The following is a 15025-nucleotide window of genomic DNA, read 5'->3' on the forward strand; positions in this document are numbered from 1 at the left end:
CATTGTGCTGCTTTAGATCCAGGATGATACTGCACTTCTCAGATTGCAGCCTTATTTCTGCAGAAGTAATCTCAGGGACATAAGGTGAGGTGAGCTCCAGGCCCCACCCAGAACCAAAGGGGAATCCTCTCTCCCTTGAATGAGATTGACAAAAAAATTCAATTCTGCCCCTGACTGACACCCACCTACCAGGACAGTTCCCAAAACATGTCTCGTCCAGGAAGCTTTAACTAGCCAGAAGGGACAGGGTAAGAATGTACCCTGGGCATCTCTATAGACCATGCCTCATGCTTGGTACCCAACTGGAACTGGATGCAAGCAATTTAATCCTCCAGATGCCTAGAATACTCCTCTGTGCAACCCTGTAAATGGGCTACTGAGCCCCCCTTTCCCAAAAGAGATCAGGTTTTCTTAAACAGGGCCACCGGGCGGTATTCTGTGGATGCAATAAGAATGGAGAAATATTGACGGTTCGCCGCTCTTACTGCCACAAGGTAGGCCTTAATAGCAGTTCTAGTTTGTGTTCAGTCAGGTTCAATCCTTGTTTTCCTCCAGTGGCACTCTAGACCTCTTTTAACCCTTTTCAAAACCCTCAGCTCCTGCGTAAACCATAGGAAGTGTCAGGTCCAATGGGTCAAGAGAGGTCACATGGGTGCGATCTTGTCCAAGGCCTCAGACGCTTTTCTACTCCAGGTAGCGGCCAAGGCCTCCACTGGAGCGTGCAGCAGGCTCTCAGGTATAACCCCCAGCTCCCTTCGGAACCCAGTTGGGTCCATCAGTTGCCAGGGGCAGACCGATTGAATGGGTCCTGCCTCCCTGCGGAGAGGAGAAGCATAGGAGAATCTCGGGGCCACCAGGACATGATCTGACCATGACAAAGGGGACAGATGTAATTCCTCCTGGATCACTTTTCCACTGCTCTGACAAGAAAACCAAGTCCGGTGTGAGACCACTGTCCCGAGTCAGGTCATGGATAATCTGGGGCAGGCCCATGGCTGCCATGGTAGCCTTGAACTTCCAGGATGCCTCTGAGGCATGTCCCAGGGATGGCGGATTGAAGTCCCCCAAGACCATCAGTTTGGGGAACTCCACTGCCAGCCCCGCGATGGCCTCCAGCAGCTCAGGCAGGGAAGTTGCTACGCAGCAGGGAGGCTGGTACAGTAACAACAATCCCAACTGTGCTCACAAACCCAACTTCAGGAACAGGGTCTCACAACCAGCCACTTGTGGAGAAGCGCCCCTGACGGCCCACAGAGATTCTCTGATGACAACTGCTACCCCTCTTCCCCTACCCTGGGGCCTCAGCTGGTGCCAAACAGTAAACCAAGCCAGGCACATTTTTGAAAGAGGGACCCCCCTTTCAGGGCCCAGCCAGGTCCCATTGATATATGCCAGGTTGGCCCATTCCTCAGTGATCAACTCACATATAAGAGGGCTTTGTTGTTAACTGACCTGGTGTTAAGAAGCAGCAGCTGAAAGCCAGGGTCTCTGCAGGTCTGCTATCCAGGGCCTGGGTCTGAGTCCAGAGGGCGTTGTCCCTGAGTGCGGCCTGCCCTCTGACTCCCATCATAATACCTCCTCCCCATCACCACCTGAATAGCGTAGTCCAACCTGACCTCCCAGAGCTTCCATTCCCCCCCAATCCCAGTCCACCAGTTTCCCTGGTTAGAGGTCCCTCCATCCAGCCAAACAACATCAGACACATCCAGTCAACTAAAAGGCAATGGTAGCCTCCATAGTACTTCAGCTCCTGCTCTCCACACCATTGGAACCCTAATCATCACCCTGCTCACTCACTATACCCCCTTGCCCACCTCTCTCACTAGTTGGCTGGCTTCTCAATGAATAGGTGTTACTAAAACCTGCATTCTTCACATTTGGGTTTTCTTCCCTTTTGACACCTGCATCAATAATGCCCTTACACTGTGGTCTTTCAAGGCACGTTATTCTCATCAGATCAATTCTTAATGGATGTTTTCCTGTATTTATTCTAAGTGACAACTATAGGGTAAACCTGACCCATAGTGTGATCATAAGGATTAAGAGAAAGGTCAGTGGAATAAGCAGGTCTGCCACCTAGCAGCCCTAATTATTTGAAGTTTGATGTAAAAATCAAATAAGATTTTTAATGAGACTTTGACCTATTCAATCTATTGCTGGGGTTTGTAGCCTTCATTCTAGTATGGACATGTGGGATTAAGCTGATGACCATCAGTTATCTATTTCATTTCAGCAGAACTGAAGAAAAGTAAAGAAAGGAACATCAGTTCCTTTATGAAAATGGGCTTCTTGATATTGAAGCACTCTGTGATTGAGGAAAATAGCCCTATTTAGGATTTCTACTCAAATTTATGCCTTTGGTGTAGAAAAATATGAGGTTCATTAAAGTCCCCTTTGAGTTGAAACACCCTCAGAAGACTACTACAGTACTATGATTCCATCATCCAGGGTGGGGTTGGAATGTGACAGATGTCCCATTCAAAGTGCTGAAAGAAAGATCAATAGGAAAGTAGGTCTGTCCTGGGGACCCAATTTTGTTATTCCACATCTAAATGATTGTTTCCATATCTAAATTACTAAACATACCAATCCTCATTTACACTGATGTTCCTGGTGTGAGGATGGATGAATTCATGTAAAAAAAATCAGTTAATTATCACATTTTAGGAGAGCTGAAGAAAAAAAATATGGAAAAATTCTGAACTGAAGCTTAGTGACCCAAATCTGGATCAGAACCCCACAAACTGTACTGAAATAAATATATGGATGGCAACTTATCTATCTACCTACCTACCTACCTACCTACCTATCATATTTATACTGATACCCATCTCAAGTAAAGTATGAGAAATATGACATTTCAAAGCCAGCCCCAAAAGGGGATGGGCTTTCATTGCAACACCACTCTCGTCCTCTTGCCTGTTTTGACTGCGCTTGGACATGCCCTGCACTGGTCTCTCTTTTTATTAGGAAGTTGCATTCTTTTAAAACTTTTTAGGAAAATAGAAAACCTTTGCTGAAACTATAGGGGAAAAATTGTTTTCTTCTGCACATAAATATATAGTTATAAGTAGGTATGTAAACTCCCCATAATTATCCAATTGATGGTGATTATATTGATCGCTTCTCCAGATGACAAGGGGTTTTCTGGTAGTGACTAACAAGAGAGTGAATCAAAATTAAAAAACCATTCTTAATCTGCGGTGGAACATTTGGAGCAGGGATTTTGAAGCAATTGGGTCCCCTGAACTTACTAATGAAGTTGACGCTGCTGGTCATGCAAGTATAGCACAGCAGATTATCCAGCCTTGAATGACTTGTAAAGAATAGATGACTTGATGTTACGGAGAAGATGTGAATGCAGAGTGATGAAATTTATTCTCTTGATTCTCATGCTGCTTCCTTCGACAGTGTGTCATGTTCCAGTTGCTAAATGCATAATCAGTGACTCTCTGCAAATCAAGCATAAACATTATCAGTCAGGGGATGTCATCGTAGCTGGCATTACTTCACAGAGCTACATGTTTTCCAACCCGCTCAACTTTGAAAAGCATCCCTCTTCTGAACTCCTTGATGACCTCATGTAAGCAACTCATACCTGAAACCAACTGTTTAAGGGGATGGGTCTCTCCTTAGATTTGGGCAGCAAGAGTAACCATGACTGTTCAATCAAAGCAAAAACTAAGGGGCATACTATCCTTTCCGCTTTCATGGGTCAGAGTGTCCATCCAATGAAAAGGACTCCCAGCTAATGTGAACACATTACACACCCCTTTTGATGATGTTCCCAAGCAAGATGATCAGCCTAATTTCAATGGATGGAAATGACTGGGACTGATTCCACCCTCCACCCCTCTTTGTGATGCATTATTATCATTCTCCTTATAGTTTTTCTGTAATTTGCCATAAGTTTTAAGAGAATTGTTCATTTCACTTTCTTGGTACATCTAAATAGGTTTGATGCTGATTTATTTCCCTTAGAAAAGCACCCATCTTTCATTATGAACTGTGAAATGAAAACAAGGGAAAGCTGTCAAAGATGTAAGTCAGTAAAACAATCCCTATCAATGTCATGGTGGGATTTGAATCTTGTGTAAGGAAGAAGAACTCGCAACTAAGTAGCATTCTTGGGGGGATGGTTACAGGTACGGTAACAGGAAGGTCATGTGCCAAAGATGGGATGTTCAGCTAATCTAAATCCTATCTCTGTTAGTAGGACATGCAATCCATGGCTACACCATATTTCCTGCTAAATTATGCAGTTGGTGGAACTCTTTCCATATATACAAAAAGTCCCTTGCCGTTTTCTCTCAGACATGTTCTCCTTTTTAGGAATGAAAGTTAACACTGGGGTGGATTTTTGGAAACAATATCCAGACAGAGATAGTTAAGTAGAGATTAAAATGCACCTCACTGAAATGGGTGCATTGTGGTACATGATTTTTGAAAAAAAGTACCATTTTGGCACTGTGCTTTAGAAAGTCCATGGGTGATCTGCCAGCACAAAGCCAGTTTTGGTGGATCCCATCTTTTCAGTTAGAAATATTTGAGGACCTGAGCCTGGGTTTAATCACAGGTGCCCAGTTATATTATGATCCAGGAATATGACAACCTATAATACCTAAATATTAAGGAAATGGGAATTTAGCAAGCCTAGAGACAATTCAATGGTGCAGGTTAATCTCATTGCAGATTTCTGACTCAGACCTACCAGCATGTCCTGGCTCTTGAATTTGCTGTGAAGGAGATCAACGAAAATACCCAGATGTTGCAGAATCTCTCCCTGGGTTTCAACATTTATAATGATTACTTCACTGGAAGTTTAACTTATCTTGCCTCGCTGGAGCTCCTCTCCACATGGGGCAAGTTCATTCCAAACTACAAATGTGATGCCCAAAGTACCACTGTGGCTGTCATTGGGGGACCCAACTCTAAGTCATGTCTTTTCATGGCAACCATCCTGAGCATCTATAAGATACCACAGGTAAGGTGAACATTTGGAACATCAAATTTCATCAAGCCTGATCAACCTCTCTTCTATTGTCCAGTATAAATTTTTATTAGTTTGAGACATAGAATATCATTAGGATTCAAAGCATTACTATCTACAGTTACATTCCTAACTTGGTAAAATCTCTCTTTTTCCATTTCTTGGCAAATATTTTGGTGGAAATTTCTCTTCAAAGTAGAATATTAGTGGTCATTGCAATAAGTAGTAGGGAAAAAATGATAATGCTTCCCAAACTGCCAGTATATCTCAGGAAATTGAAAAAAGTCAACACTTGTTCCCTCCCCTTTTCACCTTCTTCCATCCAGTCTCAAAACATGAGTTGAATACCCACACTTCAGGCACTAAAATGTTACCACCACACAGCCTACCTACTTAGCCTTTCTTTTCTTTGTAGTTTGGATATGGTTCTTCTCCTGTGATTCATGACCAATCCCAACAAGCCTTCTTTCAAAGAATGTTCCCTAAAAGAAACCAAGAGTATGTGGGGATGCTCCAGTTGCTTTTACTTTTCAGATGGACCTGGATTGGTGTCATTTTTATACAAGATGACAATGGCCTCAGATTTATACAGAATGAACTTCCCAAGTTTTCCCAGGGAGGTATCTGCTTTGACTTTGTAAAAGCATTGCCAACCGTATATTTTGAAAAAGGTATTTATGACATGATAGAGTCATGGGTCAAAGTATATCAACTGATAATTAGTAGCACGGCCAGTGTTGTATTTTTACATGGTATAACTCACATTACAATCTTTCTGAGAATGTTTCCCAGAATTTCAGAAATTGAAAATATACCAATGAAGACAGGCAAAGTCTGGGTGATGATGGCACAGGTGGAGTTCACTTCTGTTCCCTTTCAACAATCTTTGGACATAGATATCGTTCATGGTGTCCTAGCCTTTGCAACCCAGTCAAAGGAAGTGGTAGGCTTCCAAAATTTTCTTCAGAAGAAAAACCCTGGTGTGGAGACTAGAGATGGGTTTATTAAGGACTTTTGGAAACAGGCATTTGATTGTTCCTTCCCAACCTCCTTGGAAGAGGAGAATGTTTGGAATCGCTGCACTGGGAAGGAGAAGCTAGAGGCTCTTCCTCGATCCGTGTTTGACATGAGCATAACTCCCCATAGCTACAGTGTCTACAATGCAGTTCATGCTGTGGCCCACATGTTGCAGTCCATGACTTCATTAAAGTTGAAACACAGAACTATGTCAGACAAAGGAGAAAAGAAGCTCCTGAATCTACAGGTCTGGCAGGTAATGTCCTGATTACACAAACAGAAGAGAGACTGTCCTCTCTACATATCTACTGAAGCTGAGTTTTTCATATGTTTTAGAGCTGGCTTCCCCTTTTTCTTCCATCATTTCACAGCTGTTGTTGCTTACAAGAAGTTACCTTGCTGAATAGAAGGAGTGTGCTTTTGCTGTTGGAGATCCAAATCCAACATCAATGATTCTTCAGCAGGTCATCCTGCGCTGACCACAAGGGGAGAGTAAGGTCCAAAAAGAGAGTTAAGCATTTCCTGAGTCCCCTCCTGATTATTATTCTGCCTGCTCTTTCTTATATGAGATTGCTGACCTCAGTTCTCCCCCTTTGCCTTTCTGACTCTCCTCCTGGTAGGATGAAGGTGCTGAACTTTGCTTATCCCTACAATGTATGTCATTAGAAGGCACCATAATCTTTGCTTGGGTCAGATTCCCATTCTCAGGAATACTTGTATGGACACCTAGAACTCTTCATCTTCAACATTCTGTAATGGCTGATGAAAATTATATTGGAAAAAGAATTCTGTAATGGCTATCTCACATAACATTATTAGTCAGGTCCAAAGGCATACATTGCTCCCATTAAAGCAAAATTATGAGGAGCACCATAGGAGAGAAAATATTTTCACTGGGAAGGCTCACTGTATGACTGTTGGTCAACTCCCAAATCAGAATGAGGAACAGTAGAGGGAATTCCAATGATACAAATAAGACACGGGGATCCTGATTTCTCTCTTGACTTTTTTTTCAATTTGAATTGGTTACTGTGACAAATTATTGATAGTTTTGGTAGAGACTGCTAATGTCTACCTTGTAAAATATTCTCACCTTCTATTCTATTATTTGTATTTTTTTGCATAGTTTATTGCTTATCTTTCTTTCCACTTTCAATATAGCTCCACCACTATCTACGAAAAGTCTCATTTAACAACAGTGTTGGGGAAATGATTTCCTTTGATCAGAATGGGAACCTGGAAGCAGGATTTGATATTATCAACTGGGTCACATTCCCAAATTTAAGTCTACATCGAGTCAAAGTTGGAAAATTTGATCCCAGAGCTCCCAAAGACCAAGTCTTCAGTGTTAATGGCGATGCCATTAGATGGCCCAGGAGATTTAACCAGGTATTTCGCATATAGAGTGGGGTCCCTCTCATTGGTTCAGTGAGCAGATAATGAAAATAGCTGTGTGGCCCCATTAAGGCAATTAGTTGAAGTGATTCCAAGCTTTGTGCAGTGACCCACTTGTCCTTTGGCCAACTTCCACAGCAGGGTGATTTAAGTGCCCACTAAGGTTGTAATTCTTCATTCAATTTTGTACGAGAGATTAACCATGCATAATTTTTTTAAAGGTAAATAGAACAAAATTTTGAGGGGAAAATGTAACTAATATAATATTGTAAATGGTAGAAATTGGTGGGATATAACACCAAACAATTCCATTGTAAAACAATTACCACAAACCTGACAGGGGTGGAAATATTTGCATTAGACCTTTTTTTTTTTTTATGTATTTACTTGTAAGAATGCAATAATGACCTTTGGCTAGGATGGAAAGAGTACATGTATTGGTTTAGAAGGACTTGCTCTGTGCACATTACTGTCTCAGACTACTGGATTATTCTGATTGTCTAACTAAAACCAATTTTAAGTGGCTGTCCCAGTATCAACCCAACATGTAAGTATTCTGCATTTTCTTTTCTTTGCGTCCAGGCACAGCCTCTTTCCTTGTGTAATGAACTCTGCCATCAAGGTCACAGCAAGACCAAGAAGGAAGGGGAACCATTCTGTTGTTATGATTGCCTTCCATGCCCAAGAGGAAAAGTTTCAGACCAGATGGGTAAGGATCTGATGGACTGAGTTTTAATTTGGAAGCAGGTGGTGAGGTTCATAAAACATCACATCAAGATCAAGTTGGATAGAATCAAGTCTATTCCTTTGTGTGGATGCCAGAGGCATCTCCAGGATCCAGTGCACTGGCCAGTAGGATGCTTAATGGAACAGAATTTCCATCGCATCAGCATACCATTGTTTTCATCATTTCTGGATTCTTTTTGGGATAGTTGTTTCATGCGATTGCTCATCCAGATGTGGAAGAATGATCTGAAAACCAGAATCCATGTTTCCATTATTGTGGGAAACAGATTTATTTATTTATTTATTTATTTTTCTATTTATTTATTTATTGTAGAATGTCATAAAAGACACATCAAAGTCGCCAGATTACACCAAATGCAGAGCAAGGACTTTTTCTAGCTATCAAACTTTGATTTCATATTTCCATAGATAAGAGCAGAATCATATAAATATTCCCTGTAAAGTTCTTTTGTTTTGCTCCTCAAAGAATTGGGGGGGGGGGATTACTGAGATGTTCACAGGCTGTGAGAGAACAAATCATGCCCTTTCTCATGCAAATTGGTGGAACAGGTTCCAGCCTACCTTCTTTGAAACTTAGCTTTGAATGAACTTAGGATGCTAAAGAATAAAAGAGTCCTACCTAAGAGTTTAAGAATGGAAAATGTGGATTATCCCTTTGTGGCTGAGCTCAGATTCCGCTCTTCCCCTAGTTAAGGGTTCCTGAATTGACTCATTTTTTGGAAAACCCCAAGATAAAAGGGCACAACAGATTGTGACTACACAGATCACCAGACCTCAGAAGTACCAACCAAGGCTGGAGCTAACATGGTGGGAATGAGATAATGAGGCACTAACCTGACTAAAAATGTTGTCTGAACCCATCTCTGGAAATGCTTTTCTTTGAAAGGGGAGGGTTTGTTGCTGAGCTTCAGGAAAAGACCAACCCTTCAAGAAATCAATTACTACAAAATGAGAAAGGAAAGAAAAGCAAATTGAAAATCCCAGATTCCTTTTTTAGCCTTGGAGTAAAACCTACCCTCTGATTATAACAGCTTTAGTTAAGAGAAGAGCTGAGCAACTGTTCCCACCAGACCTAAAAATAAATGGAATGCTCTATTTCCATTTTTTTCCCCCAAACAACAGAGTCAGGGAAAACCAAAGAGGAGGCTAAGCCCAAACTCGTAGGCAAGAAAACTCAGCTGATTGCTGGAGTAGATCTCAGAGCTCTCTTCCTGCTCCCTTTCATACATGGGGACGGAGGAATGCCACTGTCATTCTTAAGGTCTTTTTCCAGGTCATCCAATATAAAAGAGGGAGATTATTCCAGGCAAAACAGAGCAAAGGTATCTGTTACGTTGGGGAAAATGAATGGAATGATGTTCTGAATCCCCATGTTCTACCCAGGACCAGTGTTTTGACTGAAATGGATTCCCATCTCCAAGAAATACATGCTGAACCTTTCCAAGATATTTCAAAATGCCTGAGCAGTGGCAGCTGATAAACAAGCATCTGCCCAGCTTCCGCTGTGATGGACTAGGAGACAAATTCAGGTTCTAGTCTTTTCTCCTAACCATTGTTTTATGTCCTTCATAACCAACATGATCTGGAGATCCAGATTCCTAACTTTTATTTATTATTTATTTTGGTGACTTCAAGTTAGTGTTCTTTATAATATTTTTTTTAAAGTTTTATATATATATAAAAGCTAACATGTAACTAAAAGAATCTTCAAACAAAAAGAAAAATAGAGAAAGAAGAAAAAGGAGGAGAGAAAGAAATATAAAAAGTGACTTCCCCCTCCCTTCTGACAAGTATATGGATTAACAGTAACTTAACAGCTTCTCTAATATTACATAAAAAAGCCCTCTTCATCCTAATTTTCATCCATAAACAATAACCAAACTATGAAACATATTCATCAGTCTGTCCAATCAGGAAATGCCTTAAGAGTTCCAGTGATAATAAACTATATATATTAAGCTTAAATAAATCTCTCCTGAATTTTAACTTCTAATTTTTTTCTGAGAAATCAAACATAAAAGATCTCTCCCCCTACACGCATAAGAAAGACCAATAACAATAACATCTGTATTTTAAACTAAACCAAATAAATTGCTTTTGCAGGTGTAAATCATCATCTTACTGTCCTGGTCAAAAAAAGAAAATTCAATTTTAACTACTCAGGATCAACACTTATACCATTTAACCCTGATCTGATAAATCCACTTTAAATTCTTTTCTTTTTAAAAGGCTCATTCTTCAATCTGTTCTCCAAATAAAATCCCAGATAGCTTCTTTCTCCATGTCATTCTTATAATCAAGTGACCTTAAATCCATCTTCAGAACCACAGCATCTTTTTCCATATCTTCCACGTCTCTCTGTTAGTCTAGCATTTCTTTAAAGTCCATTTTAGAATCCTTATTCAAATAGTCCTCAGCTCCTGTTTTATCCAATGAAATCTTTTCTTCTTCTACAACCTCTGTTAGACCCAATTTTAGAAATAATTCCTGGACACACTGATCCCAAACAGCTAAAAAATCTTCTATGAAAAGGGAATGTTCCTCCATTATTTTAGGAGATATCTTTCTTCTTTTTTTTTTAACTGTCCTCTGGCTCCTCTAGTTAATTATGAAAGCCCAGTCTTATCATATGTTTATTTTCAGAACCAGTACTTTCCCAGGACTGATTTTCTTACAGTTATATCCAAGATCACATGCTGTATTTTCTTAAAAGTTTAAAACAATCCATAAAAAAGCTATTTCAAATCCATCTGGCCTCTTAACTGTCCCCAATCAGCATTCTTAATTTCCCTTTCGCTGTTTCCAAAAATCTTAATATTTCTTTTTGAACTTTAAACTTATTTTAATCTTCTTTCTTCCAAGATAGAAGGAAATTCTCCTGGTGTGCAGCAACTTGCCTTTCAGGAGGTTTTTAATTCCAAGTAAATCCCAAATAGGCAGTTTCCAATGTGAATTAAAAGAGGAAGTGAACGCAAATCTAGTGTCCCTTTGCAGGCTCTGCACTGTAGCTTGAGCTTGATGCTTCCTTCAACTCCCAGAGGGCTGAACCCGCTGGAGATTGCTAAATAGTGATCCTTTCAAAGGGACCCTCTGTAAGGAGTACCTGTGGGCGATTCAGCCATCTCCTTCAACCAAAGATGGCTCCAAAGAGTCAGACCAATCATCAGCTCCTCTAATTACTGCGGGCATCACTTCTGCAGAAATGAGGCCGTATTCAATCTGTCATGGCTCCCCCAGAGGTCTCTATGTTCTATTACCTTCTCATCCATAGAAATGCATGGTGAATTTGGCCCAGTCGCTCTCTCTCCCAAATCTATCCCACCAGGTTGTTGTTGTAGGGAAGGCAGGACAACAGAGGGCTATGAGTGTTTGCCTAGAATTTTTGAAGGAAAGGTGGGATATAAATTGAATGAGTGAATAACCAAAAAAAAAAAAAAAAGTTAAACACTGGATTATGCCATATGAAAACAATTCCTTGAGAATCATGCATTTGTCCTTGGAATTCATATTGTGTACTGAGCTTTTATTTTCATTGATTCTATAGATCGAATTCTAAATAAGGGGCTTTTTTCCCCCTTTTCAGACATGGATTCCTGTTACTACTGTCCAGAGGATCACTATCCCAGCAAAGCCCAGGATCAGTGCCTTCCAAAAGGTATCAGCTTCCTGTCTTTCCAAGAGCCTTTGGGGATCACTTTGGCCATTTCTGCTCTTTTATGTTCCTCCATCACAGCCCTGGTCCTCGCAGTCTTTCTTCAGCACAAGGACACTCCCATAGTCAAGGCCAACAACCGGGGCCTCAGCTATGTTCTCCTGCTCTCTCTTCTGCTTTCCTTTCTCTGCCCTTTGCTTTTCCTTGGTCAGCCTCAGACGGCAACCTGTCTCCTTCGCCAAACCGCTTTTGGCATCATCTTCTCTGTGGCTGTTTCTTGTGTGGTGGCCAAAACCCTCACTGTGGTCCTGGCTTTCATGGCCACTAGGCCAGGCTCTCAGATGAGGACCTGGGTGGGGAAAAGACTGGCTCCCTTTATAGTGCTTTCCTGCTCCCTCATTCAAACTACTCTTTGCACTGTGTGGCTGGCGAGCTCTGCCCCCTTCCCAGATCTTGACATGCACTCTCTGCCTCAGGAAGTGGTCCTGGAGTGCAACGAAGGCTCCCCTGCCATGTTCTCTTGTGTCCTGGGTTTCATCGGCCTCTTGGCCATGATCAGCTTTACGGTGGCTTTTCTCAGCAGGAACCTCCCAGACAGTTTCAACGAAGCCAAATTTATCACCCTCAGCATGCTGCTCCTTTGCAGTGTCTGGATCTCTTTTGTTCCAGCCTACCAGAGCACCAAAGGGAAATACACAGTTGCTGTGGAGATCTTCTCTATCTTAGCCTCCGGTGCTGGATTATTGGTCCTCATTTTCTCCCCCAAACTCTACATCATCTTGATAAGACCTGAGCTGAATAACAGGCAACAACTCATGAAAAAACCCTCATAAAGTGATTTATAGGAATCATTCTTATTATACACAATGAGATTTAGATTAGTGATAAACCCACTGTGTGGCTGCCAGCAATGTCAAGTGCCTTAAACAGCTGTTAAAACAGAATGGCTGGGTATAAGTGTAATAATAAAGTATATAGTGTGCTCTTTCTCTCCATTCAATCATGTCTATAATGTAATAATAAAAGTATTATTGTGATGGAATGGACTTATGAAGGCCAGGTTCAGGGAGATAAGCTTGTTCTTAGACCCTAGCAGGAGCGTGGGAAGTTCAAGAAGATGAGGCTGGCACCTCCCTAAGGAATTCACGGTGTTGTGGCTGGCTGGCTTGGGAACTAGGGTTCAGTCTGGGGACATTTTCTTTCTGGAAGTTGTAGCTAATAAATGCAACAGAACTGTATTTGCATAATCTCTTGGAGTTCTCTGGGCTGAACCTGACAATTATAGAGACAGGTTCTACCACAAAATATGGACAAATTTCCTGATTGTAAGAGCTTTAAGCAGTCAAATATCCTGCCCCCTGAAGCTATAAAGTTCAATGAGTCACAATACTTAACAGTTACAGTTCTGGAACAAAATTTGAGGAGTGTAAACAGGAAGAATTGTTAAACAACATATGTTTGTAGTCAGTCAAAGGTAAAGGCTTCATCTGAGATGATTAATGTCTTCAGTGGTGGGTGCAGAAGTCCATGAGCATCAATGTACCAAAGAAACTCAAGCCTGCTCACATGTTGAGGTTGTCTAAAAGCCAACAGTTGAGAAACTGTTCTGTCTACAGAAATTTAGACCTCAGGCCTTCTAGATCCCTTTGCCCTGCAGATCTAGGGATTTTTCATTAGTTACTTTCAATTACGCCCCTCCCCCAGTCTGGCTCTCTGCACCTACATTTCCAAGCATATATGCACCTACTTTTTACCAAATTAGCCTATGAGGGAGAGAGGGATTGCAATCAAAACCTCATGCAAGAAAATTGGGGAAATGAATAATTTGGTATACATTGGTGGGGGTTTACTATGAGAAGGAGATAACTTGGGTGCTAGGAACCTGAGTTCCTGGCATTTATAAGAATCTTAATGTAAGAAAGAAGGGAGAAGAAGCCAGGGTTGTATAGTGGTTAAAAAGCTGGACTAGCAGTGGGGAGACCTAGCTTCTTGTCCTCTCTTCAGCATGGAAGCCAGCAGGATGACTTCAAATTGGTCCCTCTCTCTCAGGCCTGGACTTGAAAAATACCTCAGAGGAAAACAGTGGCCAACCACTTGTGCAACGTTCCCATGAAAATGGCATGGACCTCTCCATCTGGCTAGAGGAGAAGGGGAGAAAAGAAGCAGGTTAAGAAGACCAGAGAGAGAATTCAGAAGCTTTTCCTCCTTATCCTGCTATATGCCTCCTTGCCAGCCTGTCTTCAATCTGGGTTCAAGGGAGCTGGATCATCCAGCTCTTTTTACCCTTCAAGGAAATCCCCCAGCTGGGGAAAGATTGAGGCCCACAAAGTGAGGAACTCAGTAGGCGGAGGCTGCAGGAATAGACTGAAATGAGCAAACAAGAAGAAAATACAAAACAAACAGGAGCAAAGATGGCAGAGATGACAAACTCAGATAGGAAAAATTGTGTTCCTGATAGATGGCATTGTTTAACTGAAGGAACTCAAACTGGCTGAGCAGATACTATGGGAGACAGTGGTCCCTCAAGTAACCAGGCCCTATGCCATATAGTGCTTTATAGATAGAAATCAACACCTCAATAAGACCTTGAAGCAAACTGACAACTAGTACAGGTCACGAAGCAGATCTATCATATGGGCATACGGAGGCATGTCCATCACTGCCTATGCTGCTGCATTCAGGACCAGTTAAAGCTTCCTGGTGATCTTCCAGGGCAGCCCCATGTAGAACGCATGGCAGTAGTCAAGCCATGAGGTGTCCAGCACATGAGTGACAGTCTGAAGGGTCTTTAATCTAGGAAAGGCCACAACTGGTGCACCAGATGGCATATAGACTAAATAGAATGACCCTAAAATAACCCTAGTCTCTTGGGATCTTAATAAAGTGAAAAAGAGAAAAAACCCTGTAGAAATAAGCAATCAAGCTTTTTTCTTCGATGGCATTGCATAGAACCCATAATTTTGCAAAGGCAATTATCTCCCCCGTAGTTATCAAGCTGACAAGGCTAACTTCTACTTCACCTCCCAAAGGACAACCAATTCACCTTGGCAGAAGACAGGCAAGATCAAACTATGCTACTAAGAGATGTTTTGCCATTCAAGAAAGGGACCCAACACGTTTTGCTTCGTGACTTTCCCCTGAAGATTCCTAGTGCAAAGTTTGAGAGGGCACTAAAGTCAGCCAGAACTCCTTAAGGACACTTACGACAGGAACTGATGTCCAGA

At 41.6% G+C, this 15025-nt stretch overlaps 1 protein-coding gene across 1 annotated transcript; it reads left to right on the top strand.

Moving 5' to 3' along the window:
- Nucleotides 1-3521: 3521 nt before the first annotated feature.
- LOC148215326 (vomeronasal type-2 receptor 26-like) lies at nucleotides 3522-12634 on the top strand. The gene is made up of 4 exons (XM_088144145.1): nucleotides 3522-3583; nucleotides 4693-4984; nucleotides 7985-8111; nucleotides 11733-12634. The coding sequence occupies exons 1-4, from the start codon at nucleotides 3522-3524 to the stop codon at nucleotides 12632-12634; spliced, it is 1383 nt and encodes a 460-aa protein (XP_088000271.1).
- Nucleotides 12635-15025: the final 2391 nt, after the last annotated feature.

Source organism: Python bivittatus, unplaced genomic scaffold (assembly GCF_059951505.1).
Source record: "Python bivittatus isolate LINGU-HERP-01145 unplaced genomic scaffold, Pbiv_v1 ctg000430_np1212, whole genome shotgun sequence".
Taxonomy (NCBI): domain Eukaryota; kingdom Metazoa; phylum Chordata; class Lepidosauria; order Squamata; family Pythonidae; genus Python; species Python bivittatus.

What these genes read in the sequence shown, in the direction of transcription:
- LOC148215326 (XM_088144145.1), top strand. Translation starts at nt 3,522, where the DNA reads ATGTTTTCCAACCCGCTCAACTTTGAAAAGCATCCCTCTTCTGAACTC. An exon ending in GAACTCCTTGATGACCTCAT is followed by an intron (nt 3,584 to 4,692) that starts GTAAGCAACTCA and finishes ATCTCATTGCAG; the next exon opens with ATTTCTGACTCAGACCTACC. An exon ending in AAAAGTTTCAGACCAGATGG is followed by an intron (nt 8,112 to 11,732) that starts GTAAGGATCTGA and finishes CCCCCTTTTCAG; the next exon opens with ACATGGATTCCTGTTACTAC.